The sequence below is a fragment of the Tachysurus vachellii genome, chromosome 3 (assembly GCF_030014155.1).
Source record: "Tachysurus vachellii isolate PV-2020 chromosome 3, HZAU_Pvac_v1, whole genome shotgun sequence".
NCBI classification, from domain to species: Eukaryota; Metazoa; Chordata; class Actinopteri; order Siluriformes; family Bagridae; genus Tachysurus; species Tachysurus vachellii.
Genome location: NC_083462.1, coordinates 9,566,161 through 9,591,368, shown reverse-complemented (window position 1 = coordinate 9,591,368; position 25,208 = coordinate 9,566,161). Strand labels below are relative to the sequence as shown.

General features: G+C 39.9%; 1 protein-coding gene across 1 annotated transcript in view; it reads right to left on the bottom strand.

Moving 5' to 3' along the window:
• Positions 1 to 338: 338 nt before the first annotated feature.
• phf14 (PHD finger protein 14) overlaps positions 339 to 25,208 on the bottom strand; it is a 90,488-nt gene continuing 65,618 nt past the window's right edge. The window contains exons 17-18 of the mRNA XM_060865660.1: positions 19,855 to 19,972; positions 339 to 1,207 (exon numbers count right to left, since the gene is read on the bottom strand). Of these exons, the coding sequence (XP_060721643.1) occupies positions 1,130 to 1,207; positions 19,855 to 19,972 (196 nt within the window). The 3' untranslated portion in view covers positions 339 to 1,129. The remainder of the gene's footprint in view (positions 1,208 to 19,854; positions 19,973 to 25,208) is intronic.

The window sequence follows — 25,208 nt, the reverse complement described above, 5'->3', positions numbered from 1 at the left end:
CACCAAGAACTTGTTTTATAGCAAATCAACTGTACATTATCTGTACATGTACGACCTTATTTCCCATGCAAAGACAAAATCTTGCGATCTAATAATCATATTTTCCAGGTCTTGAATGTTTTGGGTTATCAACTTTTTGAGGTTAGTATCAAGTGTGAGTGTTTTAAGGTAGTTATTATTAAGGTAGATATACGATAAGGTTTTAAAAGGTTATGAGAGAGTCAGCTATCTTGTAAATGAGCCATCCGTATATAAACAACAACAGATACAATTCTTTAATTTCCCTTAACCGCGAGGTCTCGGAAAGTCCTGTAGAAGAAGGAAGGTGGGTTTAGCCATAAGGTTGAAAAACATTATTGTTGTTTATTACTGTTTATTAAGAATTACACATTTACAAAGTACCTAAATACAGACTCTTGTGTAAACTCTCGTGGCAAGCCAAGTGTTCTGTAAATCTGCAGCGCAGTCAGATGAATGCAAGAATTTATAAATATATATGTACTGTAACTACCTGCAAAATATGAGGCCATGTGTGTATTACAGCCAGTGTTTCTTATAGAGTACTGTACAAATGTAAAAATAGTGTTTGCTCTGATATCTGAGTGTTATTAATCACTCTTAATCACAGGTGCTCACTCTTGATGGATAAAAAAAAAAAACGAATAAACTAATAAAAACAAAAACGCAACCATGAAACTTGAGAATATATTTAACATAAGTTAACATAACTTTCTCTCTGTACAAACAGAAAAGTTAACATATCGTCAGTATAGTATGATAATATATCACACAGGATGTTCACATTCAGCTCGGGCCATGGCTGTTTATTGTATGAAAATAATTTCCTTGCTCTATCCCTGCTCAATACTTATGTAAGTTCACAGATTCTAACTAGTAAATGACACTGCAAAAAAAAAGTGCACATACCTGCAATTTCTCACTTAAAGCATATAAAAACAGCTAGAGCAACATGGATGTGTGCCTGTGCTACTCTGCACGACAGAATGACTTAATGTATTTTAGAACACAGTATAAAATCTAAACATAGAACAAAAAAAAAAAGTCAAACTATAATAAAAAAAAAAAAAACAACAAAAAAAAAGCACGGACAGAGCGACAGTGAGGTAATTCAGTTTGGGATCTCTTCCTGTTCAGGCGTTTCCTCTTTCACACCATCCTCTTCAGCTTCACGGGCTTCCTCTTCCTCCTGAACAGAACAAGGAAGAGTCATGTTTACATCATGTGCCCAAAGAGCAGGCTTCTTTCTGCTTCCAGTAAAAAAAAAAAAAAAAAAAACAGCGATGAACTAATCGATATCTGTGCAATACTAACTGAAACATCATGGAAGCCCCGTCCCCTTCCCCACATCAGAGTGCACTAAATTGGTCTCATCTTCGTCCGATATTCTTGCTAGATTCTCACTTTATCACTAGCAGGGAAGTCATGGCCTAATGGTTAGAGAGTCTGACTCCTAACCCTAAGGTTGTGGGTTCGAGTCTCGGGCCAGGAATACCACGACTGAGGTGCCCTTGAGCAAGGCACCAAATCCCCCAACTGCTCCCCGGCCACCGCAGCATAAATGGCTGCCCACTGCTCCAGGGGTGTGTTCACGGTGTGTGTGTGCGTTCACTGCTGTGTGTGTGCACTTTGGATGGGACTTAGCCGTATTTCACGTCACACTTCACTTCACTATAATTTATTACAATTTTTTAAAAATTGTAAAAATTTTTACAGATCGATTGTTATATTTAAAAGGGATGAAGTCTGTAACCCTCAAGATGCATAAAATGGGGTAACGTGCTTTTATTCAAAGCGATCAGAGCATGATGCTACAAACTGTTATGCTATTAAAATCACAATAGAACCTTGTACACGTTGCAGTATAAAGAATGAAGACGACAGCCTTCAGGGGAAAAAGGAAATCCTTTTCTTTTCTTCACACATCCCTGACTGTTAGAAAGCTCAAGTCAGAAGGCAGCCATGACAGGATGTAAATGGAAGGCCGTATGTTTTTTTTATGTTTTATATTTCTGAATTCTATAAGTGAAAATCTTATGAATTATTTCACTTCATGAAAAAAAACACATGCAAGTTGTAAACACATGCAATGGCACACATTTCACTCCGACTTTATTATTGTTTTTTACCGATATGCTATGTTTTTAACCTCAGACAAGCAACAAATACTCACAAGATACAACAGCGTGTGCTCATCATGCCGGAGTAGCTTAAAGCTTGGCGAGATTTAGAGGACACAAATAGAAAACGACGGGCATCTCGACAGTTAAATGAGTCTGACAGAAGCAATTATCCCCTTTTCCTGAGGTTAATACACACATCTACAGCCAGCCATGTGTGATTACCTATTCCCAACCACACACTGCCCTCATCCCACCGTGGAAGGGCAGCTGTATGACAATACACACACACATACACATACACACACATGCACACACCTCAAATGACACCACCTTTTAGAAAACTTTGTACTTTCTTATCTTCGATGGACCATCTCATTGATTATTTTGTTGATTTTTAGCCCGATGCTGTCCGCACATCTTATAAAGAGCCGCTCAAGCATGACAGGAAATGTCCAACAACCCTCTCAACAACACTTACGATTCAATTAAATTTTATTCGTATTATTAACATTGTCGCAAAGCAGCTTTAGAATAGAAAAATTCAGTAAATAATTTAAATTTATAATTATCCATAATGAGCAAGCCAGAGTCGACTGTGGTGAGGAAAAACCCCCTGAGAGGATATGAGGACGAAACCTCGAGAGGAACCAGACTCAGAAGCAACCAGCCTCATACCCATCCTCATCTGGTTGACACCGGAGAGTGCAATTCTAAATCATTTCCCTTCTATATCTGTGTACTAAATAGTTAACTGCAATTTTGCTTATTTTGCAATTTTTCATCTCATCCAGTATCAGTGTCTTGTAGCTCCACCCATCTGAAGTGTTCATAAGCTGTCCAACATTTTTTCCACTTAAATAAGTGCATCATCCTGGTACTTGATGTGCACTTCTTCTTGCTGAAATTTTCTATATGAACACACAACTCTGCTATATTTGCTACACAACAACATAGAATAGTGTGACTCGGGATTTGAACACACGACTGTCCAGTAGAGAACTCAGCCATATACATGCTAAGCCTAGCGATCGAGTGCTCACACACACACACACACACACACACACACACACACACACACACACAAATCAGTCAGTGTACTTTAGTGGAGTTTTAAGTGGCATTACTTGAGGTTTTTAAAACACTCTTACTAAATAACCAGGAATTACAAGCACATTTCTAATGATTTATGAATCCATGGCTTTCTATAAAGAGTTAGCAGATGTTGTAGAGCCTTGATGGAGGACAATCAAACTCTGCATGACAACATAATTCAAATCATAGACTTGCAGAAGAGAGAAATTCATTTAAGAGTGCGCAGGCTTTTTATTTTGCTCCATCCGGCTGTGTCACATTCCCAGAGTCACTCTGTCTGGAGGGAACTTTTGATATACAGCGGGGCCTTTTATGAAAAATGTGCCTCTTTTTTCCCGATCTCTGGACACTTTGTCGCTGCTGGCTCTCGGGCAGATATAAATTTGGACCTTGTGAGCGTGCAAGTGCCCGATGTGCCTGTGCCATCCACCAAATCTCCCTGACAAGCCTGCCAATTTTCCAATTACCTGCGGCGCCGTACGTTATCGCCATGGCCGCTTGGTGCTTAAATGAGAAACCCCCTCATGCTAAATGTCTTAGTTAGGCTAAAGCACCCCCCCATTTTCTAAATCCAATACTCCCCTATGCTTTTTTTTTTTTTTTTGGCTGATTTAGAGCGTGTCCCTGAGGAAGTGCCTCTGGACACTTGAGGGACTGATTTGCGGGTCCTGCCGAGCGTCCCTCCTCCCATCTTTCTCCTCCAGGGGACAGAAGATGACTCGTTTCACTTTGTGAGTTACAGCTGAGACACGGCTGACGCTGGCAGGACCTCATATAATGTGGCAAAGCTGCTCAGAAGAAGTGAGAGATTGTTGAGAGGAAAAAGACGACAGGAAAGAAAACAGTGTTTAATCTTTGCTTGTTTCTGGCTTCCGAACACTTTGACTATGAGGCGAGGCACAACAATAAACAGACGTGTAAAATGCAAGTATATAAAGTGAAATTTAAGTGTGTGAGAGAGAGAGAGAGAGAGAGAGAGAGAGAGAGATCGGCTGAGGAGGGAATGACTGTTTATAGCCATTATAATGTAAGTAATAACATTACCTTGTCTCTCGGATGTTCCACAACATTAACTGAGACTATAAATGTTCAAAACATGCGACGCATCATTCGTTAATAAATTAACAATATGAATCATTGACTTAGTTGCTGTAGTTTAAGGAGAATAAAACACCTTCTCGACTTTTATTAGAAAATTAACACCATTTGATGCATCACACCATCCTGTCATTGATTCTTTTACTATTTATCTCTTACTGTGGACATACGGACATATGACAATGACAGAGCTTGCTTTAGTGGATTTGCTCTAAACACAGCAAAGTACCAGCTTCAAGAAAAGCAAGAAAGCAAAGCAAGCAAAGAAAAGAAAGAAAGAAAGAAAGAAAGAAAGAAAGAAAGAAAGAAAAGGAAAAGAAAGAAGAGCAAAGAAAGAAAGAAAGAAAGAAAGAAAGAAAGACAGAAAGAAAGAAAGAAAGAAAGAAAGAAAGAAAGAAAGAAAGAAAGATAGAAAGAAAGAAAGAAAAGAAAGAAAAGCAAAAAAGAAAGAAAGAAAAAAGAAAGCAAGGAAGAAAGAAAAGCAAAGAAAAGAAAGAAAAAGAAAGACAGAAAGAAAGAAAGAAAGAAAGAAAGAAAGAAAGAAAGAAAGAAAGAAAGAAAAGCAAAAAAAGAAAGAAAGAAAAAAGAAAGCAAGCAAGAAATAAAGGCAAAGAAAAGAAAGAAAGAAAGAAAGAAAGAAAGAAAGAAAGAAAGAAAGAAAGAAAGAAAGAAAGAAAAGCAAAGAAAGAAAGAAAGAGAGAAAGAAAGAAAGAAAGAAAGAAAGAAAGAAAGAAAGAAAGAAAGAAAGAAAGAAAGAAAGAAAGAAAGAAAAAGAAAGAAAAGCAAAAAAGAAAGAAAGAAAAAAGAAAGCAAGGAAGAAAGAAAAGCAAAGAAAAGAAAGAAAGAAAGAAAGAAAGAAAGAAAGAGAAAGAAAGAAAAGCAAAGAAAGAAAGAAAGAAAGAAAGAAAGAAAGAAAAGCAAAAAAGAAAGAAAGAAAAAAGAAAGCAAGCAAGAAAGAAAGAAAGAAAGAAAGAAAGAAAGAAAGAAAGAAAGAAAGAAAGAAAGAAAGAAAGAAAGAAAGAAAGAAAGAAAGAAAGAAAGAAAGAAAGAAAGAAAGAAAGAAAAGAAAGAAAGAAAGAAAGAAAGAAAGAAAGAAAGAAAGAAAGAAAGAAAGAAAGAAAGAAAGAAAGAAAGAAAGAAAGAAAGAAAGAAAGAAAGAAAGAAAGAAAAGAAAGAGAGAAAGAAAGAAAGAAAGAAAGAAAGAAAGAAAGAAAGAAAAGAAAGAAAGAAAGAAAGAAAGAAAGAAAGAAAGAAAGAAAGAAAGAAAGAAAGAAAGAAAGAAAGAAAGAAAGAAAGAAAGAAAGAAAGAAAGAAAGAAAGAAAGAAAGAAAGAAAGAAAGAAAGAAAGAAAGAAAGAAAGAAAGAAAGAAAGAAAGAAAGAAAGAAAGAAAGAAAGAAAGAAAGAAAGAAAGAAAGAAAGAAAGAAAGAAAGAAAGAAAGAAAAGAAAGAAAGAAAGAAAGAAAAGAAAGAAAGAAAGAAAGAAAGAAAGAAAGAAAGAAAGAAAGAAAGAAAGAAAGAAAGAAAGAAAAGCAAAAAAAGAAAGAAAGAAAAAAGAAAGCAAGCAAGAAATAAAGGCAAAGAAAAGAAAGAAAGAAAGAAAGAAAGAAAGAAAGAAAGAAAGAAAGAAAGAAAGAAAGAAAGAAAGAAAGAAAAAGAAAAGAAAGAAAAGCAAAAAAAGAAAGAAAGAAAAAAGAAAGCAGGCAAGAAATAAAAGCAAAGGAAAGAAAGAAAGAAAGAAAGAATCAGGAATTTAAACAAACTGTACATCATTTACATTCCTTTAAAAGCACTGATGTAAATTTGACCTGCGTTCACTACAGAATTGTTTCTGACATCAAATGATGGTGTGATTTGCTTTGACTTCATGTCATTTTATTTGTCAGTTGTTAACAGGTCAGTTGTTAACAGGTCAGTTGTTAACAGGTCAGTTGTTAACAGGTCAGTTGTTAACAGGCCAGTTGTTAACAGGTCAGTTGTTAACAGGTCAGTTGTTAACAGATGACAGTTTGATTATTGCCGTTTGTTTTGGGCCGAGGAGCACAAGTTCTCCTGGAAAGCCTGGAAAGTCGGCCTTGTGCGGAAAAGGTGTCAATATTTTTGTTACAAACAAACGAGTGAGTAAAAAGACGCCTAATGCATCATTTGTTTGCATAATTGTTCAATTCTCTGTTTTCTTCCTCACACTGTGTTAATGTTCTCACCACTCCTTCACTCCATCACAATGCTTCTGAAAGCTCTTTCTACCAAATAGAGATTGAATTGTTCTTGTCAGACTGGAAGCGCACTGTTCTACTCCACACTTGGGATGTTAAGTGATTTTTATGCTAAACAGTTGTTTGTGTCTGAAAGCTGGGGATATTTTGTCAAAAATGCAGGTGTCATTCGATACGCCTTCTGTTTCAAATCTCTTTTCATATATACTGAGAATGTCTCTCTCTCTTTTTTTTTGCAGACAGGATGACATTTCCTCCGTGAGGCAGAGTCATCTCGAGCACCCTGACAGGCAGCGGCATTGTGGGAAATCTCTGTCGCTCTCCTTGGGGAAAAGTGGAAGAAAGTGCGTCCTGCCACTCACACTCCTGCCCTCTGGCAAGCGCTTACACGCGTACCGTAATGAAATGCCACATGCTTTATTCTAATCGCATATTCTAACAGATGCATGCCACATAAAGCCTTCCTAAAAATCATTGTTGCTATTTATACGAAGGTGTTGTTATACACGCTTTATTACTACTGATGGTGGAATGTGTAATCGAGTGAAATAAAACAGGCATGCAATTAAAATAAAAACCATTAAACTGAAACAGAGAGAGAGAGAGAGAGAGAGAGAGAGAGAGAGAGAGAGAGAGAGAGAGAGAGATTAGACTCAACACAGCACAACACACAGAGACCACAAAAAATATTGCAGCCATTTACCTTATAGATATAGTTTTAGGATTACTGCTAGTACCAGTATACATGCTACACATTAAACTGGGAAGAGAGAAGAAGAAGAGAGTGTATGTGTGTGAGATAGGGAGGGTGTGTGTGTGTGTGTGTGTTTATGTGTGTGCGTGTGTGAAAAGGAGAAAGTGTATGTGTTTGTGTGAGAGTGTGTGTGTGTGTGTGTGTGTGAAAGAGAAAAAGAGATAGGGAGAGAGAAAGAAAAAGGGAGAAAATGTGTGTGTTTGTGTGTCTGTGTGTGAGTAAGAAAGAGAGAGAGAGAGAGAAAGAGAGAGGGAGAGAGGGAGTGTGTGTGTGAGAAAGAGGGAGAGTGTGTGAGTGTGTGTGTGTGTGTGAGTGTGAGTGTGTGTGTGTGTGTGTGTGTGTGTGTGTATGTGTGTGTGTGAGTGTGAGAGAGAGAGAGATAAACACAGCAGGTTGCTAGAGAAGTGAAGGATAAAGGACATGAAGGTGTTGCTACATGTTTTATTAATAAAATTTGCCATTAAAGTGATGGTTTTGTAGCAATAATGCACTTAAAGTAGCCATTAATAAAGAGCATTAACTTGAAGGGAGAGAGAGAGAGAGAGAGAGAGAGAGAAGGGATAGAAAGAGAAACACCCACATGAAGAGGCAGAAAGGTAGTTAAAGATGGACGGACAGACAGACTGGGTGTGTGTGTGTGGGGAGTGTGTGTGTGTGTGTTGGGGGGGTTAAGAGACAAAAGCACTGAGGATGAAACAGGGAGAAAGAGAGAGAGACAGGAAGAGTCAGATATAGAAAGAACATGAGACAGCATGAGTGTGTGTGTGTGTGTGTGTGTGTGTGTGTGTGTGTGTGTGTGTGTGTGTGTGTGAGAGAGAGAGAGAGAGAGAGAGAGAGAGAGAGAGAGAGAGAGAGAGAGAGAGAGATGTGTGTAAGAATAAGGGATGACGGTTAAAAAGAACAGCATACAGACTGACCCCTAGGTGGCATCAAAGCCTTGTGCAGTGTGTAAATGTGCTGGAGACAGAGACCCCTGCAATCTCACCATGCTGCGCTCCCCTCCATCCTCCCACACACACACACACACACACACACACACACACAGTCAACTTCATAAAGTGGGATTAAACTAAAGCCGAGTGAAAAAGAATTCACATTTACGACGCTGCTTTGCTTTTAATGAGCTTTGGCATCCTTTATCAAGCTGGTGCAGTCCTCAAAGAATTCAGCTGGCTAATTAGTATGACGTATTTCCTTATCGTGTTTTCTGCTTTTATTGTCTTCCCTTGTGTGTGTGTGTGTGTGTGTGTGTGTGTGTGTGTGTGTGTGCGCGTGTGTGGGGGGGACGTGGCTTTTATGTTGCATGCTGAAAAAGCGGCTTTACGGCCTCCTCCGGTCTGATAGGTGCCACAGTGCATTTGCAGAAAACAGATTGATGTCCTGCAACGATGACGAAAAAAAAGGTGGAATAACATCACTACCAACAGAAATGTCTGGTTTTCAAGATTAGAGATTAGACTTTAAGGTCAGAGTTTGCCATTTGACACACAGCTCATGACAACAGTCACGACGACGGTGGAAAGTTTTAAGAGAAACAGCAAAAGGTGGTCAGGAAATAGCATGAGGCTGGTGATTCTATACAGAATGCTGCAATCTTTCTTTACTAAGATCTTAAACAATAACCAGCAGAATTTACTAGCTTTTAATTATATGCAGATTTAATACCTGCCCTCAAGAATAGTTTTTTCCTTCTCTCTCTCTCTCTCTCTCTCTCTTTTTTTTTTTAAATTATACAGAAGGTAAATCTACTACACATGATCTTTTGGTCTTCTTTTTTAAAATACATTGATATACTTAATAATAAATACATCATTAATAAAATAAATAAAATAAAAGAGATTTTAATTATGAATGAGTGGGCACTTTGAATTAGGTTTGTTAAAAATTTCAAACAAAAAGAAAATAAAAACCTCTGATGTCTTCAAACCTACAGAAAGTTCTGTTTTTGTGCTCCAGTGTTCTGGAGTTTCTAGATTAGTAAATACTTTAGAGCGAAAGGTCAGAGTTTGCCATTTGAGACGCGGCTCGTGACGACAATAAGGACAACAGAGGACACTTTTAAAAAAGAAGCCGAGCGAGAGTGTGTAGAACGTCGTGTATTAAATAGCTAAACGCTTTACAGTTCGACACGGAAACCTGAGGTTCTCAGAGTCTGAGAACCTCAGGTTTCCGTGTCGAACTTTAACTCAGACGCCTCTTCTTCAACACCGGGGTTTTTAAAAACACCACCAAGTTGATTATTTTCCTACAACAACACAATTTCAACCAGACTACAGAGTCAGTGCAGGATATATTTGTTTGCTTTTTAGTCACTTATGTTAGACATCTCTATCTCTCTCTTTCTAGCTCTGTGTAGAGCCAAACATGCTACTCATGAGCTCCCAGTGATCCTGACCGCTTCTGCTCTCCAGACCTCCCTGATCCAGTTTGATGCCCTATTTCTGGTTGGAATCTCATCACTTGGAGGCTGTTGCTGAAAATGACACCGAAGTGGACAACCGGAGATATATGGGACTGCTGTGGCTAATAATTTGGAGACCATGTTGGTGGCTTGGGACTGCTGTTGCTGCGGTCCGTTCAGGGTCAAATCTCCATACATTGATGGTTTTGGCAGAAATGAATTTATGCTAAAACAAAGTTTGACGAAGCTGCTGAAAAGCTCCTGGCTACACAATTACACTTGACTATATAGTGTATAGATGTAGAATGAATTGATTATGATGACAGTAAACAGATAATATTTTCACAACATGGCGCTATTGACATTTGCTTTCTGTAGCCTAGCTTCTGTTTTATCCAATAGACTAATCCAAGTGATTAAATGATTTCTATAATGGAAATATTTGGATCTGTAAATAAGATGTATTTGTTATTATATTATTAGATGTGGAATAACTACTGGGAGTTGGACTGCTGAAAAGTCTGTCAATCATACAAGGACAGATTGTTTCCCTGGATGGATTTCTAATTTAAACAAAATGATTTAATAGAAGGTGTTTTCAGGCAATCAGTGTGTTGGTGTGACAATTTTTCAGGATTTAGGATTTTAAAATAGATGAGAGAAATATGTATATTTCATTTCAGGAAAATGTAGCATTAAAAACTATATATATATTAATGGAAACTACAAAGAAAGTGTGTGTGCGCGAGAGAGAGAGATAGAGATAGAGATAGAGAGAGAGAGAGAGAGAGAGAGAGAGAGAGAGAGTGTGTTTGGTGTTTGTGTGGTAGAGTGCTAGTTTGTGTCAAGAGAGAGAGTGAGAGAGAGTGTGTGTGTGTGTTTGGTGTTTGTGTGCTAGAGTGATAGTTTGTGTCAAGACAGAGAGAGAGAGAGAGTGTTTGGTGTTTGTGTGCTAGAGTGTTAGTTTGTGTGTCGAGAGAGAGAGAGAGAGAGAGAGAGAGAGAGAGAGAGAGTGTATGTGTGTGTTTGGTGTTTGTGTGCTAGAGTGTTAGTTTGTGTGTCAAGGGAGAGAGAGTGAGAGAGAGAGAGAGAGAGAGAGAGAGAGAGTGTGTGTGTGTTTGGTGTTTGTGTGCTAGAGTGTTAGTTTGTGTGTCAAGGGAGAGAGAGTGAGAGAGAGTGAGAGAGAGAGAGAGAGAGTGTGTGTGTGTTTGGTGTTTGTGTGCTAGAGTGTTAGTTTGTGTGTCAAGGGAGAGAGAGTGAGAGAGAGTGAGAGAGAGAGAGAGAGAGAGTGTGTGTGTGTGTGTGTTTGGTGTTTGTGTGCTAGAGTGTTAGTTTGTGTGTCAAGGGAGAGAGAGTGAGAGAGAGTGAGAGAGAGAGAGAGAGAGAGTGTGTGTGTGTTTGGTGTTTGTGTGCTAGAGTGTTAGTTTGTGTGTCAAGGGAGAGAGAGTGAGAGAGAGTGAGAGAGAGAGAGAGAGAGAGAGAGAGTGTGTGTGTTTGGTGTTTGTGTGCTAGAGTGTGTGTGAGTGATTTAAAGCTCCTGTCGGAGTGGTGGATATGACACAAGTGCGTTTAGTCATATACACTCGGTTCATTAGGCGGCTGAGGCTGTGTGTTACACGCTACATTGAACCACCTCTGGCCCTGTCCTCCCTTTCTCTCTCTCTCTCTTTCTCTCTCTCTCTCTCTCTCTCTCTCTCTCTCTCTCTCTCTCTCTCTCTCTCTCTTGTTCTCGCAGGCCCAGTCAAAGCTAGTCTCCAGAAAGCACAATTAAACTTCATGACTGTGCATATTTGCGCTCCCCATTTCCGTTTATTACAAAGGGCGTTCATTAATCTGCCTTTTTTCCCCTCTCTCCCCCCCTCTAAGAATGCGTTTTCTGTTTTAGTGAGGCGTGACGGATACCGAGGTGAATTTAAGCGAAGACGGCTAATTAAATCAGCGGTAAAATGCACAAGCCTACATCTGATAAGCCCTGATGCTTGGGGGGAAATATAACGGTGAGCGAAAGTACTTTCACTCCGTTTCCAATTTAGAGCATAATATTAAATCACAAATTAACACAAAAGCTTAGCCTCTGCAGGTAAATTGGCTGCCTTGTTCAGTGCAGGCATGGTTTTAGGGGGTGGTGTGGTGTGTCTATGTGCTGCTTTGGGAGCTCGAACACCTTAAAAAAAAAACACTTTAAAAAAATATATAAATAATCAACCAAACATATTTGTTTTATTTCATTTAAGAAACGTAAACTGAAACATTGAAATATTGATCTTCATAGCATCTTAGATTACGGTTTCCTATCAAATATTTATATAAGAAAATGAGTAACATTGATGACTGACGAAGAGGAGGAGGAAGTTTGTGAAGAAACTATGCAAGGTTTCGGAAGAACCCAAAAGAAAAGCACGTTTCATCCGTGACGAGCAGACAGCGGCCCCCCCGACCCTCATTAACAAGATTTATAGCAGCTGAGAGATAGCCTCCAGTGCAGATGCATTTGTAACTCTGTGTCCCTATTTGAAGGAAAAAAAAAAAATGTCTATTAAAATATAAACAGATGCACAGGTAAAGAGTGGTAACTTTATTTAACATACTAAAACAGCTTTATTTTGGGGAAAATACCAATATGATGTATGCTAACTAGAAAATACTAGCAGGCAGAGAAGAGAGAGGGAAAAAAAAACATCTAGCGTATGTTGCTGGACTGCAGGATCTCCACGTGCATTAATATACTGAAAGACATTTAATGTTCATTAACTGATAAATGTATAGATATTTGTAGATCTGAGCATTTGTGCAGTATAAAAACTTGTCTTTAAATTTATTTGTTCTGACATAAAAGTAAAACTGGTCACTTGCCATAACTGGAGCACAGTATACGAAATATATAGAAACGCTTCTCCCCAAGGAAACACTGATATATATATATATATATATATATATATATATATACATACACACACACTCACCGGCCACTTTTTTAGGTACACCTGTCCAACTGCTCGTTAACGCAAATTTCTAATCAGCCAATCACATGGCAGCAACTCAATGCATTTAGGCATGTAGACATGGTCAAGACGATCTGCTGCAGTTCAAACCGAGCGTCAGAATGGGGAAGAAAGGTGATTTAAGTGACTTTGAACATGGCATAGTTGTTGGTGTTGGTGCCAGACGGGCTGGTCTGAGTATTTCAGAAACTGCTGATCTACTGGGATTTTCACGCACAACCATCTCTAGGGTTTACAGAGAATGGTCCGAAAAAGAGAAAATATCCGGTGAGCGGCAGTTCTGTGGGCGCAAATGCCTTGTTGATGCCAGAGGTCAGAGGAGAATGGTCAGACTGGTTCGAGCTGATAGAAAGGCAACATTAACTCAAATAACCACTCGTTACAACGGAGGTATGCAGAAGAGCATCTCTGAACGCACAACACGTCAAACCTTGAGGCGGATGGGCTACAGCAGCAGAAGACCACACCGGTACTAGTAAGGTGTACCTAATAAAGTGGCCGGTGAGTATATATATATATAAAAAATAATCAGCTCCTCCAACAACCAAAGACACCAGAGTGTCACCTTCTAGTTTAGGCTCAATTTTATTTTTATAATTTCTCATAATTTCACAGGTCTAAGTTCAGCTAGATGAAGTCAGAATGAACGCAAATGAAAGTAAACACTTCTTTTTACATTTGGCTTGCTTTTTACATTTGGTCTTTCTGCTGCTTCCTGTCATTTGCCCTTACCTGTGATAAAATCATCATAACCTACGGTAAGGTTTAACACAGCTCATTGTTTATTGCTTTAATTGGCAAGCTTGAATGTAAGCCAGCTGACTTACAATAATCTAAGACCGTTATTGTGTCCTTAAGTTCCTATTCCAGGTCCGAGTGTGCTCAATGTTCTGTGTTTTTTCTCCCAACACATCGTCCCAGAACTGTGAAGCCAACTGTGTCACAGACTATATAAAGAGGACCTGAGAAGTCCCTAACAAAACATGACCTGTTCATACACAAGACTGCGCTTTCATCTGCTGTAGGTTTCAGCCTGTGTATGACTGATCTATTTCTCAATGCAGCCGCGTATAAGAGACCACCAGTGCAGGCTTATTAAAATCTATTCAGGGCTGAGTAATGGGGCAGGACCATCACCTTCACTCTTGTTTACTCCACAAATTGGCCCCAGAGAGAGGAGGAAGGCGTATGGCTCGCCTAGTTAAAGTGATAGAGGTGACGCGTCTGCATTGATTTTCTCTCCATCTTCATAAACTCCTAGTGCCTAATAGAACAGCGAGGGCCGCTGTGTGAACCCAGGGCTAACACCCTATGGACAGGTCCCCAAAGGTCCCTTACAACCTCTCTAAATCACGCTAACCTTTAGTCAACATTGTGGTCATGAGTGTAACAAGCAAAAGACGTCCACCTACACTATGGGACTCTAGAGTCCTATTGCCCTTGTCTTCAAGTGCTTTTAGAGCAAACTTTATTCATTTCACCTTCTGGATGGAGACGGAGTGTACAGGTTCAGAGCAAAGAAAGTCGACTAAGGACATAAAAGCTTTGTAGATGTTAGATGTATTTTTTGCTCTCTTTGCGTGTCAGTCTATTACACATTTAGGATATCCCAGAAGAGAACCAGATTGATGTAGGGATTAGCAGATCAGAGATGACATCATCACGTGGAGCAATATAAAAGAGAAAACGAGCCTTCCCAGAAGAGTGGAGTTTATACCAACAGTAAAGGGGTAATTAATCTGGAATGGAATGTTCTACAAGCACATATAGGTGCAATGTTTAGGTGTCCACAAACGTTTGGACATATAGAGGGTATATGTACTCTTATAAATAATGAATAATCTTTCTAGCAGTCTGGACACTTTGTTTTGGGAACGTTTCTTTTTCTCTAGAAAACATTTGAAAAATCTATCCTAATGCTAAATCTTCTCTTTCTAGATTTTGCAATACATTTAAATATGCAGATCAATTTGCAAATCTCAAATTCTTGATTTATGTTATTAGCCTTGCTTCCCACTGGCGCTACAAATCTGATGTTAACTTGTTTTTAGTGGTATAAACAAAGGATATATTTATATATAATATAAGTAATAAGATCTTGTGAGAAAAGTGACAGTACTTCAGCACAGAGCTTCTCTCAAATGTGAATTTATGGCATATCTGTTTCACTGATCGGATCGACTGCAGCCGAGGGCTTCCAGTGCTTAAATACGAGATGAAAAAAATGTAATTAAATATTTCAGTATAAATGGCTTAGTATTCATTTGCTACTGACATTTACCACTGAAAATTCTAGAATAGTTAACACAGAGAAATGCATTATGGCAGTAATGATGATACCACTTACATTTTTTAAAACTCTGATCGTTCTTTTTCGTCCACATCAAGATGCTGAGCGAACGGCCCAAACCGATGAGTAATGATCTTCATTTTCTCTTTCAATTTCCCATCCACAGTAAAGCAGCCAGACTGAGGCACTTAATTAAGTTAATTAGGCTAACTTAATTAGGCCGTTTTGCAGGTCACTGTGCGAGTGATCTGATTGATGACTGCGCTTGTAAAGGTAATCGCCTTTAGAACTGGGTTTAACAAACAGCATGTTAACTGCGGGATCATAAATAACGCTGAAGTGCTCAACACAGGGCTGTCTGACGTGTAAAATCCTGAGCTTTTAACAACCGAGTTAATAAATTTGACATGTTAAAAAAACCCGGAAAACTCAAGGTCAAAAAATGGATTCAAAGAAATTCAGTTTGTTCAAAAACAGCCACTTGATTGTGATTGAGCTGAATCGACTGGCCATGAATTACAAATGTTTAAGTCTTCTGGGCAGCTAAACTTTTCTCACTGTTCTCTTCCATTCCTTTGGGTTCTTTATTCACTTTTGAGCCTTCAAAAGCACTGTAGTTCACTGGGACTCTTCATTTGCCATGGGCATTCATGTTTATCGAGTTTTTTGACTCAAGTGTGTGAGGTTGCTGAACTCTCCCCATGCTTTCAGAGTCCTCTGGGTATTACTGAGCCTTGTGGTGCTGTAAAAACAGAGCCGATATGCCCAAACCCTTCATCATGGGAGTGTAAATAAGGCTCAAACAAGCCCTGCTCTGGGTTCTGACAGGCTCTCAAATTAAAGGCCATCCATATATTACAGCAGAACTGTCGTTTTATAGCCCGAATCAATTCTTCGAGGCTCTGGAGGTGACGGCACAGGAGTGCGGCCCACGATGGCTGGAGGTTTATCTAACATGTGCAGGCAGGGGACTACGCAGCCGGTGTAATGAACTCAACTCTACCTAATAAAGGCTTTACTGCAGCGTACTGACCCCATCACACCCTGCATATGCCGCTACACCCATAAACCAAACATGATGTATCTTTTTTTTTTCTTAAGACTTCCTCTTCTTCCTTTAAAACAGGCGGACGTAATTAAGGGATTTTATGATACAGTGGGTACGCACTGACAAGTTGTCCATGGAGAAACTGATTTAGCAATTCTTTCTTTTTTAATATTATTATTAATCAAGACCTGAGAGGCAGAAACCCATCTGTGGTGACCTTTAAAATGCGTTAAAAGAGAAAGTTAGAGAGGGACAACCTAGCGAGACGGATCAAATCACGCCGTGCATCACGAGTATCTTGTCTCAAGCCTGCGTAGAACAGAGCACGAGCCGTGATGCATGTGCGGTGTTTTGCCCCGTGCTTTGATCGAGCTGTAGTGTATGAGAAGATGGCGGTGCAGAGCGTAAGCCTCTCTCATTTCTCTAAATGCTTCTCTGCTCTCATCTAAAAGTCAAGGCTGGAAGGGATAACAAATCACCTCTCCGGTTCCACTTTTCACTACTGCTGCTTCTTCATTTGCCAGCTGCCAGTGAGACAGAGTGACGTACATCTTTAATGTCGACCCTCCCTCTACCTCAGACGGAAGGTGAATCACAGATGCGTTTTAAAATAGTTAGAAAATAAAAAATGCATGTGGACCAATTGCACGTATGGCGATATATTACAGATCTTAAAGCATCACATTGGCACCAAGCATAATCAATGAGATAATACATTTGAAGGAATGCAACTGCTCAAGATAAGATAAGAAAACGTACAATTGTACATTGTGTACAGTTAACTGTTATTTATAAACATTTAGTCATTACATCAAAATCAAGTCATTCTGCTCAATCATAGCCTTTCCAGTGTCCTGTAACGTTCCTAGAAAGATAAAATAAGTTATTTTAATATTATTTTGCTGCCAAACTAAATAATGAAAACATAACATCTGTCCATCCAATTAGACTTAGTCAAATTAAGCCCTTAGGACATGAACAGATTTACATGATATGAATGTTATGAACTCGTATTCCAGCTTGATCAATGATCAAACCACAATCACATCAACCCACGACTCTAAAATTTTAATTTAATGTGGATCATCTGATACTCCAGAGATTTACTGTCCAAATGTTCGGGGACTTTCTTAGTTGTCTTACTATTTAAGGATGAATAAGACTTGTAGGTCCTAATTAACATGGAAGTAAAATCCATTATAAACTGCATAGTATCAAGATTTAGGATGCAAACATACTACTCATTTCTGTAAAATCAACAAACAATGGGTGTCTGATATCAGCTAAAAAAATAAAAATATCTGCATCAAATTACATACAGTTCTTTAATAGCTCTTTTTCACACTTATTTAATAAACAGTTCTAGTTTTAAACAGTAGTTTTGTGACACCTCTTCCAAAAAGAAAGTGATGCAGTGAACCTTTGAGATCTGCTGAAGAACCAAATGTCCAGGGAGTTGAGCTGGACCTGATCCAATCACTAACCCTAACCCTTGACCCATTAGAGACTTTGCTACATATCAATCAAGAACACTTATCCACTTGAAACATGCTTTTTTCATGTTTTCTCCACCACACGGTCGACTCTGCCAAACGTAGGAGGAGCTTGAACGTGGCCGACTCCCCCCCCTTGAGAGACAAATAAACCTAAAAAACCTATCACGTGTGTATAAAGTTATCGCCGTTGATATTAAGGCACGGTTACTTGCAATAGTTATTTTCGGCAGGCAGTTAAAAGGAAACAGCAGGGGAAGAAAACAATGGTAGTGAAACCATCTCTAAATTCATACTAGACAAAGATACCAGGTCGCAGAGGCTGCTACAAGAGAAAATCTGCTAGAACCGAAAAATGTGCATGCCAGAGCGAGAGCGAAAAGTGTGTAGCCCAATTTTTGCAGGCTGTGTGTAAGCGTGTGATTAAACGGGATTGCGTCTGGGCTTTCAGGCTCTCTGGGGATTGGAGCGGTTCCCCCTGCAGGCTGCCAGCGAACTCGCTTAAAAAGTGAAGGCTTGCTTAATCCGCCGTATGCCTCCCACTGTCTAAATCTCCTTTCTCTACCTCTGCTCAGCGCTTTTGTTCACAGCCGCTTAGCCCTTGTGTCGTAGCAGCAGGTCATCATTCTTATGCTTTCTTCTGCGCTTTTGACTTACAACACCCAACACGGCGCGCGACGGGGGTCACCTTTTCATTCAATTCTTAGGACTCCATGTTATAAAAGCCAGGATTTGAGAGAAATGTATTTCCTTTACAGAAGCATTTCACATGTTTAGCTCTATAACTTGAGAAATGAAACATAATGTATAAGAACAATATTAGACAAGCAAATCCATACAATAATTAGCAGGACTTGTCATACTGCTTTATTAAATGTGGAAGAAATCTAAAAAAGAAAAGAAAAGAAGTTTCTTGTTTTCCCATTCTCATATCAAAAGGAAAAATGAACGCAACATACATGGACCATCATGGCCGACCCTTTTAGTCAAACCACAAAACAAATGTCTCTCTATTGTCTTTAACCTTTTGATGTTACTGTTGAACGGTAATCCTGCGTTGCTGTTCCTGCCATGCAGACATCCCACTATGCCTTTTACATTCCACTTTCTCTTTGGCAACATCAATTAACCTCCATTTTGCATGCAGATAGAGCCTGGCAGGCCCGGGCTGGCCTTTTAAAGTTAAATTGAAAAGAGGGTACATTTATTAACTTAATTAGGTTTGGAAGTTGAAACACATTGCCTTTGATTCAATGAGGGAAGGGGGGGTGACTGGGGAAAAATCACTAGCGGTTGGATGTACAATTCTGAAGGAAAGACATTAAAATTAATATGGAAGCAAGGTTTGAGTCAACAGCATGCTTTGTCTTGAGAAATGAGGTAAGAGCTTTGGCCAGACAAGCAGACTAAGTCACTGTCACACAGCTAAAACATATATCGGAAAATTAAAGTGGTAGATGATTTCCCCCCGCCCTGACCGCACCACCATTAGTGTCCTTAAAATTTCAAACAAAAGCCACTTTGCTTTGATCATAGACAAAAAGAGCCAAACACACGTGTATGCTGTGTGTGTGAGGGCCACATCGCGGGCAGTATTCTTTCACTGCATGTGAACAGCAACAGAGGTTTCGAACAAAATATATTAAATCTTCTTATGATGAAAATATAATTGTATTTCTAAGTAAACTCCTAAGCAGTGGTGTTTGATATTAGTTATACTGTTTACCTGTGAGTCTATGTGCGAGGTGTGTGACAGCTACAGTATATTACGCAACTGTAACCAAATTCATAAAATAGAATTCAATGAATTAAATAATTTATTTAATCTATTTTTTTATTACAATATTGCATTAGTTTTACATTAGAAAAAAAAAAGATGTAGTTTGAGGATTTTGAATGTGACCCCAACTGCTCCACCACACCATAACTGCCCCCCCCCAAACACCACCAAAACTGGAGGATATTTTAATTTGCCCCAAACCCAACACTTTTATAACAATTTATGTTGTGATACTTTGCTTTTTATGATAAAAATGATAAACCTTGCATCAAATAACATAAGGGTACTTTTTTTAAGTCCTTAATGAGACTCTCTCTATCTCTCTCTCTCTATCGCTCTCTCTCTCTCTCTCTCTCTCTCTCTCTCTCTCTCTCTCTCTCTCTCTCTCTCAACAACTGAAAACCTATAAATTATAATTGAGCTCACCACCACAACCTCTATTTGACCCACTAGTGTAATTTTTGTCAATTTTCTTGATCTGCATCTTGTGGCGTAATGGAATGCGATCAGCTGAAGCCACTACAGCCAACGCGACTCTCACCTTTGACGATGAGGTGTCACATTCCTCACAGATCCAGCCATAGCCTGTCTGCTTAGGTGACTTCTTCAAGGGAGGGTCCAGGCAGCCAAAGTGGTAACACAGCTGACACTCATCACACCTACGATGAGAGGGAGAATGATATTACCAGAGGGAATACAGCTCAAGGCAGGGAGTATCGCCTACACTGACACGTACACACACGCGCTCTACAAGTATCCCTGCCAAGAAAACGGCATGGCCCTCATCAGGCAGATTTGATCGATGGTGACAGAGCAGATTCCTGTCAGGTAACAGATGCTTAATAGATTCAAAACACATTGGCACAGCACCTCTCACATGGCCTTGTACAGCCATCATAAAACACGCCAGCTTGATTGGCTCGGCTGAAATGGGATTCAGTGCATCTAGCCAATAAATCTTTAGGATTTTTTTTTTTTTAAACTTATTTCTAAGCCCTTATTTTAAAGGGAGAATTGGTCTTATGGGCATCCACCATTCCTATACACCAACCTCATCCATAAACAAACATTTTCTGAACTGTGTTTTTTTTTTGAGCTGTAAAAAAAAAAAAAAATAACAAAAAAACAAACAAATGAAAAACATGAAAAAAGCTGTCCAATGTGGAGCATAAGGAATCTGAACCAAGCACTACCTTCATTTATCATGCATGGGCTATTATTGGTGAATGCCCGGATGCCCTTCAGGCTGGCTTCCATGCCCTATCCCTCTCCTTCCTGTCCGTAATTAACTAATTATGAAGTAATCAATAGTGAAGATTCAGATTTGGCAATGTAAATCAGATAAAGCAGATAAGGGCCAAGGAGGTCAATAGGCACCCTCCCTATTTGTCTACATTATGTGGATGAGAGGTACTAGGCTTTTGTCAACGAGTAAGTTAAGAGGAGAAGAAAAAAAAAAAAAAGCACTTTATCAGTTTATTGGTCTTACATCAGACCTCTCCTTCCATCAGAACTCAATGTTCTAAAGTTATTTTCCTCCATATTTTAATTATAATATATTCAAAGGTGCTTGGTGAGGAAGAAAATAGTGTTAAATGACGCAGAAGCCCTTTTCGTAATTTAGCCGACCAGTGACACCAAACGCTAATTAAAGGAAAGTGGTGGATACAACACGGCACTAATGAGGAAACCGAGTGGGATATACACACCTCTAGCCAATCCTGTTTGGAAATTATTTACATCATTACATTACATTTGTTAGAGGTTGAACTCTCCACCAAAATAGTTCACAACAGCTAGATAAGAATCTGGTTAGATTTCTGGATCAGACTCTGCTACAGAATAAAATTATCACATAGATTTCGACCACGCAACCAAATAAAGTAAATGGAAAAAAGTTTGTGGACACCTGACCATAAGTGCTTGTTGAGCGTCCATTCCAGATGTAGTCCTCTTTTGCTGTTATAATAATAACTCTATTCTTATTTTTGATCATGCCTGTGGGGATATATGATCATTCAGCTATTAGAGTATAGCTTTATATACACATGGGGGATGTCATGCTAAAACAAATTTGCACCAACGGTTTGGTGAAGAAACACATTTCAGTTGTCAGGTGCTCACAAACCTTTGGCAGTTATTTTTGCAAACTAATATTTAATTGGGTTTCCAACTGTGCAACCTGATGAGTAACGATATAGACTTCCTGATCAAAGAGTCAGCTCAGGTGTCTCAAACCTACTGGCAAAAATGGCTTGAAATAAAACAACAGTAAAGACTCAACAAACCAATGATAACCAAACAGAGATTCCAAACAGATTCAGCAGTTTTTTGCAGGTTATAGAGTTTCCAAACAAGAGTCAAATTAGACTCTACAAACTAATAAACAGGTCATGGTGTTTCAAACAGCTTATTCAGCAAGACAGTAACATGATCATTGGGTTTCCAATCAAGCAACCAAACAAGTCTCAGGGTTTCCAGACAAACAACAACAACAAAAAAAAAATCAGAAAAACAGCTTGAAAGCAATAAGATGAGTACAATATAATCTTCATGATTACAGCAGCAAGTTTTAAACAGTACAAATCAACAGTATCCACAGGAAAAGTGGGTTAAGGTGAATATAGTTTATCGTCGCTGTCGGGTGGAAACCTCGTATGTCCAAATTCGGTCAATTTCATATTTTTCACATATCGATGCTATTGGTCAGTCCCCACGTGGGTCTGTAATTTTTACAAGTTATTAACCAATCTAAAGTCTTGAAAATAGCTTGAGCGCAAATCTCATAACTCCATTGGACACTTCAACTGTCCACCTCTTCCTCACTCCGCGGGAGAGCTTCACGGCATACTTCTCCTCAAGAGAGTCGCAACGAATCAACACGTCTTCTGAGGTAAATGTCTTCAAAACACTGGGCTCAAAGAAAAAAAAATCTTGACCCCCGCTAGTTCTGGTGCTCGTCTGAGGACAGGAATTTAGCGCAAGACAATCCACTGCAACGCAGACTAAAAACTAGTTTTTTTAATTTCCTCAAAAATAATGATTTTGAAGATACGAGGATTCCGCCTGACAGCAACGCTATGCTAAACTAAACTATTAGCACTTAAAATAAATAGTATTTATTGTACAGTGAATGGGGGAAGAAGAAGAAGAAGAAGAAGAAGAAGAAGAAGAAGAAGAAGAAGAAGAAGAAGAAGAAGAAGAAGAAGAAGAAGAAGAAGAAGAAGAAAGGAAGGGAGGAAGGAAGGAAGGAAAGGAGGAAGGAAAGAGAAGGAGAAGAAGAAAAAGAAGAAGAAGAAAGAAAAAGAAGGAAGAAGAGGAGGAGGAGGAAGGAAGAAGAAGATGAAGAAGATGATGAAGATGAAGAAGAAGGAAGGAAGGAAGGAAGGAAGGAAGGAAGGGAGGGAGGGAGGGAGGGAGGGAGGGAGGAAGGAAGGGAAGAAGAAGAAGAAGAAGAAGAAGAAGAAGAAGAAGAAGAAGAAGAAGAAGAAGGGAGGGAGGAGGGAGGGAGGGATGAGAAGAAGAAGAAGAAGAAGAAGGAAGAAAAAAAGAAGGGGAGGAGGAGGAGGAAGGAAGGAAGAAAAAAGAAAGAAGAAGAGGAGGAGGAAGGCAGGAAGGAAGGAAGAAGAAGAAGGAAGAAGGAGAAATTCTTCTTGTGTGATACTGATCAGTGCGTCGTTTGTACTTCACTTGAAGCTGCACTTTAGGATTGACATGAGACCTACATTTGACTAGCCAAATGCCAAACCAGAGATCTTAATATCATTCTTAATAACCTTTAACATTCAGAGAAGGAATGGAAGAAAATCAGACTCATTCAATCCTAACAAACCTGACATAATATCCTTATTATGTGAGTCATCGTTTTTTGTGAAATAGCAAGTGTTACAATTTTCCATTCAAAACGATGGCAGGATTTTTTATTCCTAAACTCGTCTTAATGGCGTACATTGCTCATGTCCTGATATGCCAAGCTCATATCACTATCTAATCCACATATTTATTGTGACAGAGCGATGAGGAAACAGGGTGCCCCCGGGGACAGACTGTCAGCTCCAAACTGCCTCCATTACATGATATCTCTCTGAAGAAAAGAAGCCGAGCGAGAAATATTGCATTCTACTCATATCCTATCGTCCTGTCTGAGAAAACCTTTGATTTTAGATACGGAAATTGATGGTGACTAAATAATATTTTCAGTTAATTTAATATAGAATTACTAGTTTTCACAGCAGGTCATGTAAATTTGTACAGTTCTACAAATCCAAACAAACCATGCTTTTTGGCTTAATTTTGAGTTGTGCTAATATGCTAACAAGTTTCTGATCTTTCGGCTGCTCCTTGTTTGGAGTCGCCACAGAGGATTATCTGGTCCACATATTTGATTTTTGGCATGGGTTTGACGCCGGGTGCCCTTCCTGCCCTTCCTAGCTACCTTCCTGACACACCCCTCCTATTTTATCCAGGCTTGGGACCTAGGAGTTAGCTCTTCAGTGGTTGGGCTAGCACTGAACTGGATCTTAAGTGGCTGGGCTAGCATTGAACTGGCTCTTCAGTGGCTGGGCTTGAACTGAACTGGCTCTTCAGTGGCTGGGCTAGAACTGAACTGGCTCTTCATGGCTGGGCTAGAACTGAACTGGCTCTTCAGTGGCTGGGCTAGAACTGAACTGGCTCTTCAGTGGCTGGGCTAGAACTGAACTGGCTCGGCTAGCATTGAACTGGCTCTTCAGTGGCTGGGCTAGCATTGAATTGGCTCTTCAGTGGCTGGGCTAGAACTGAACTGGCTCTTCAGTGGCTGGGCTAGAACTGAACTGGCTCTTCAGTGGCTGGGCTAGAACTGAACTGGCTCTTCAGTGGCTGGGCTAGAACTGAACTGGCTCTTTAGTGGCTGGGCTAGAACTGAACTGGCTCTTCAGTGGCTGGGCTAGAACTGAACTGGCTCTTCATGGCTGGGCTAGAACTGAACTGGCTCTTCAGTGGCTGGGCTAGAACTGAACTGGCTCTTCATGGCTGGGCTAGAACTGAACTGGCTCTTCAGTGGCTGGGCTAGAACTGAACTGGCTCTTCAGTGGCTGGGCTAGCATTAAACTGGCTCTTCAGTGGCTAGGCTAGAACTGAACTGGCTCTTCAGTGGCTGGGCTAGAACTGAACTGGCTCTTCATGGCTGGGCTAGAACTGAACTGGCTCTTCATGGCTGGGCTAGAACTGAACTGGCTCTTCAGTGGCTGGGCTAGAACTGAACTGGCTCTTCAGTGGCTGGGCTAGCATTAAACTGGCTCTTCAGTGGCTGGGCTAGAACTGAACTGGCTCTTCATGGCTGGGCTAGAACTGAACTGGCTCTTCAGTGGCTGGGCTAGCACTGAACTGGATCTTAAGTGGCTGGGCTAGCATTGAACTGGCTCTTCAGTGGCTGGGCTAGAACTGAACTGGCTCTTCAGTGGCTGGGCTAGAACTGAACTGGCTCTTCATGGCTGGGCTAGAACTGAACTGGCTCTTCAGTGGCTGGGCTAGAACTGAACTGGCTCTTCAGTGGCTGGGCTAGAACTGAACTGGCTCTTCATGGCTGGGCTAGAACTGAACTGGCTCTTCAGTGGTTGGGCTAGAACTGAACTGGCTCTTCATGGCTTGGCTAACACTGAACTAGCTCTTCAGTGGCTGGGCTAGAACTGAACTGGCTCTTCAGTGGCTGGGCTAGAACTGAACTGGCTCGGCTAGCATTGAACTGGCTCTTCAGTGGCTGGGCTAGCATTGAATTGGCTCTTCAGTGGCTGGGCTAGAACTGAACTGGCTCTTCAGTGGCTGGGCTAGAACTGAACTGGCTCTTCAGTGGCTGGGCTAGAACTGAACTGGCTCTTTAGTGGCTGGGATAGAACTGAACTGGCTCTTCAGTGGCTG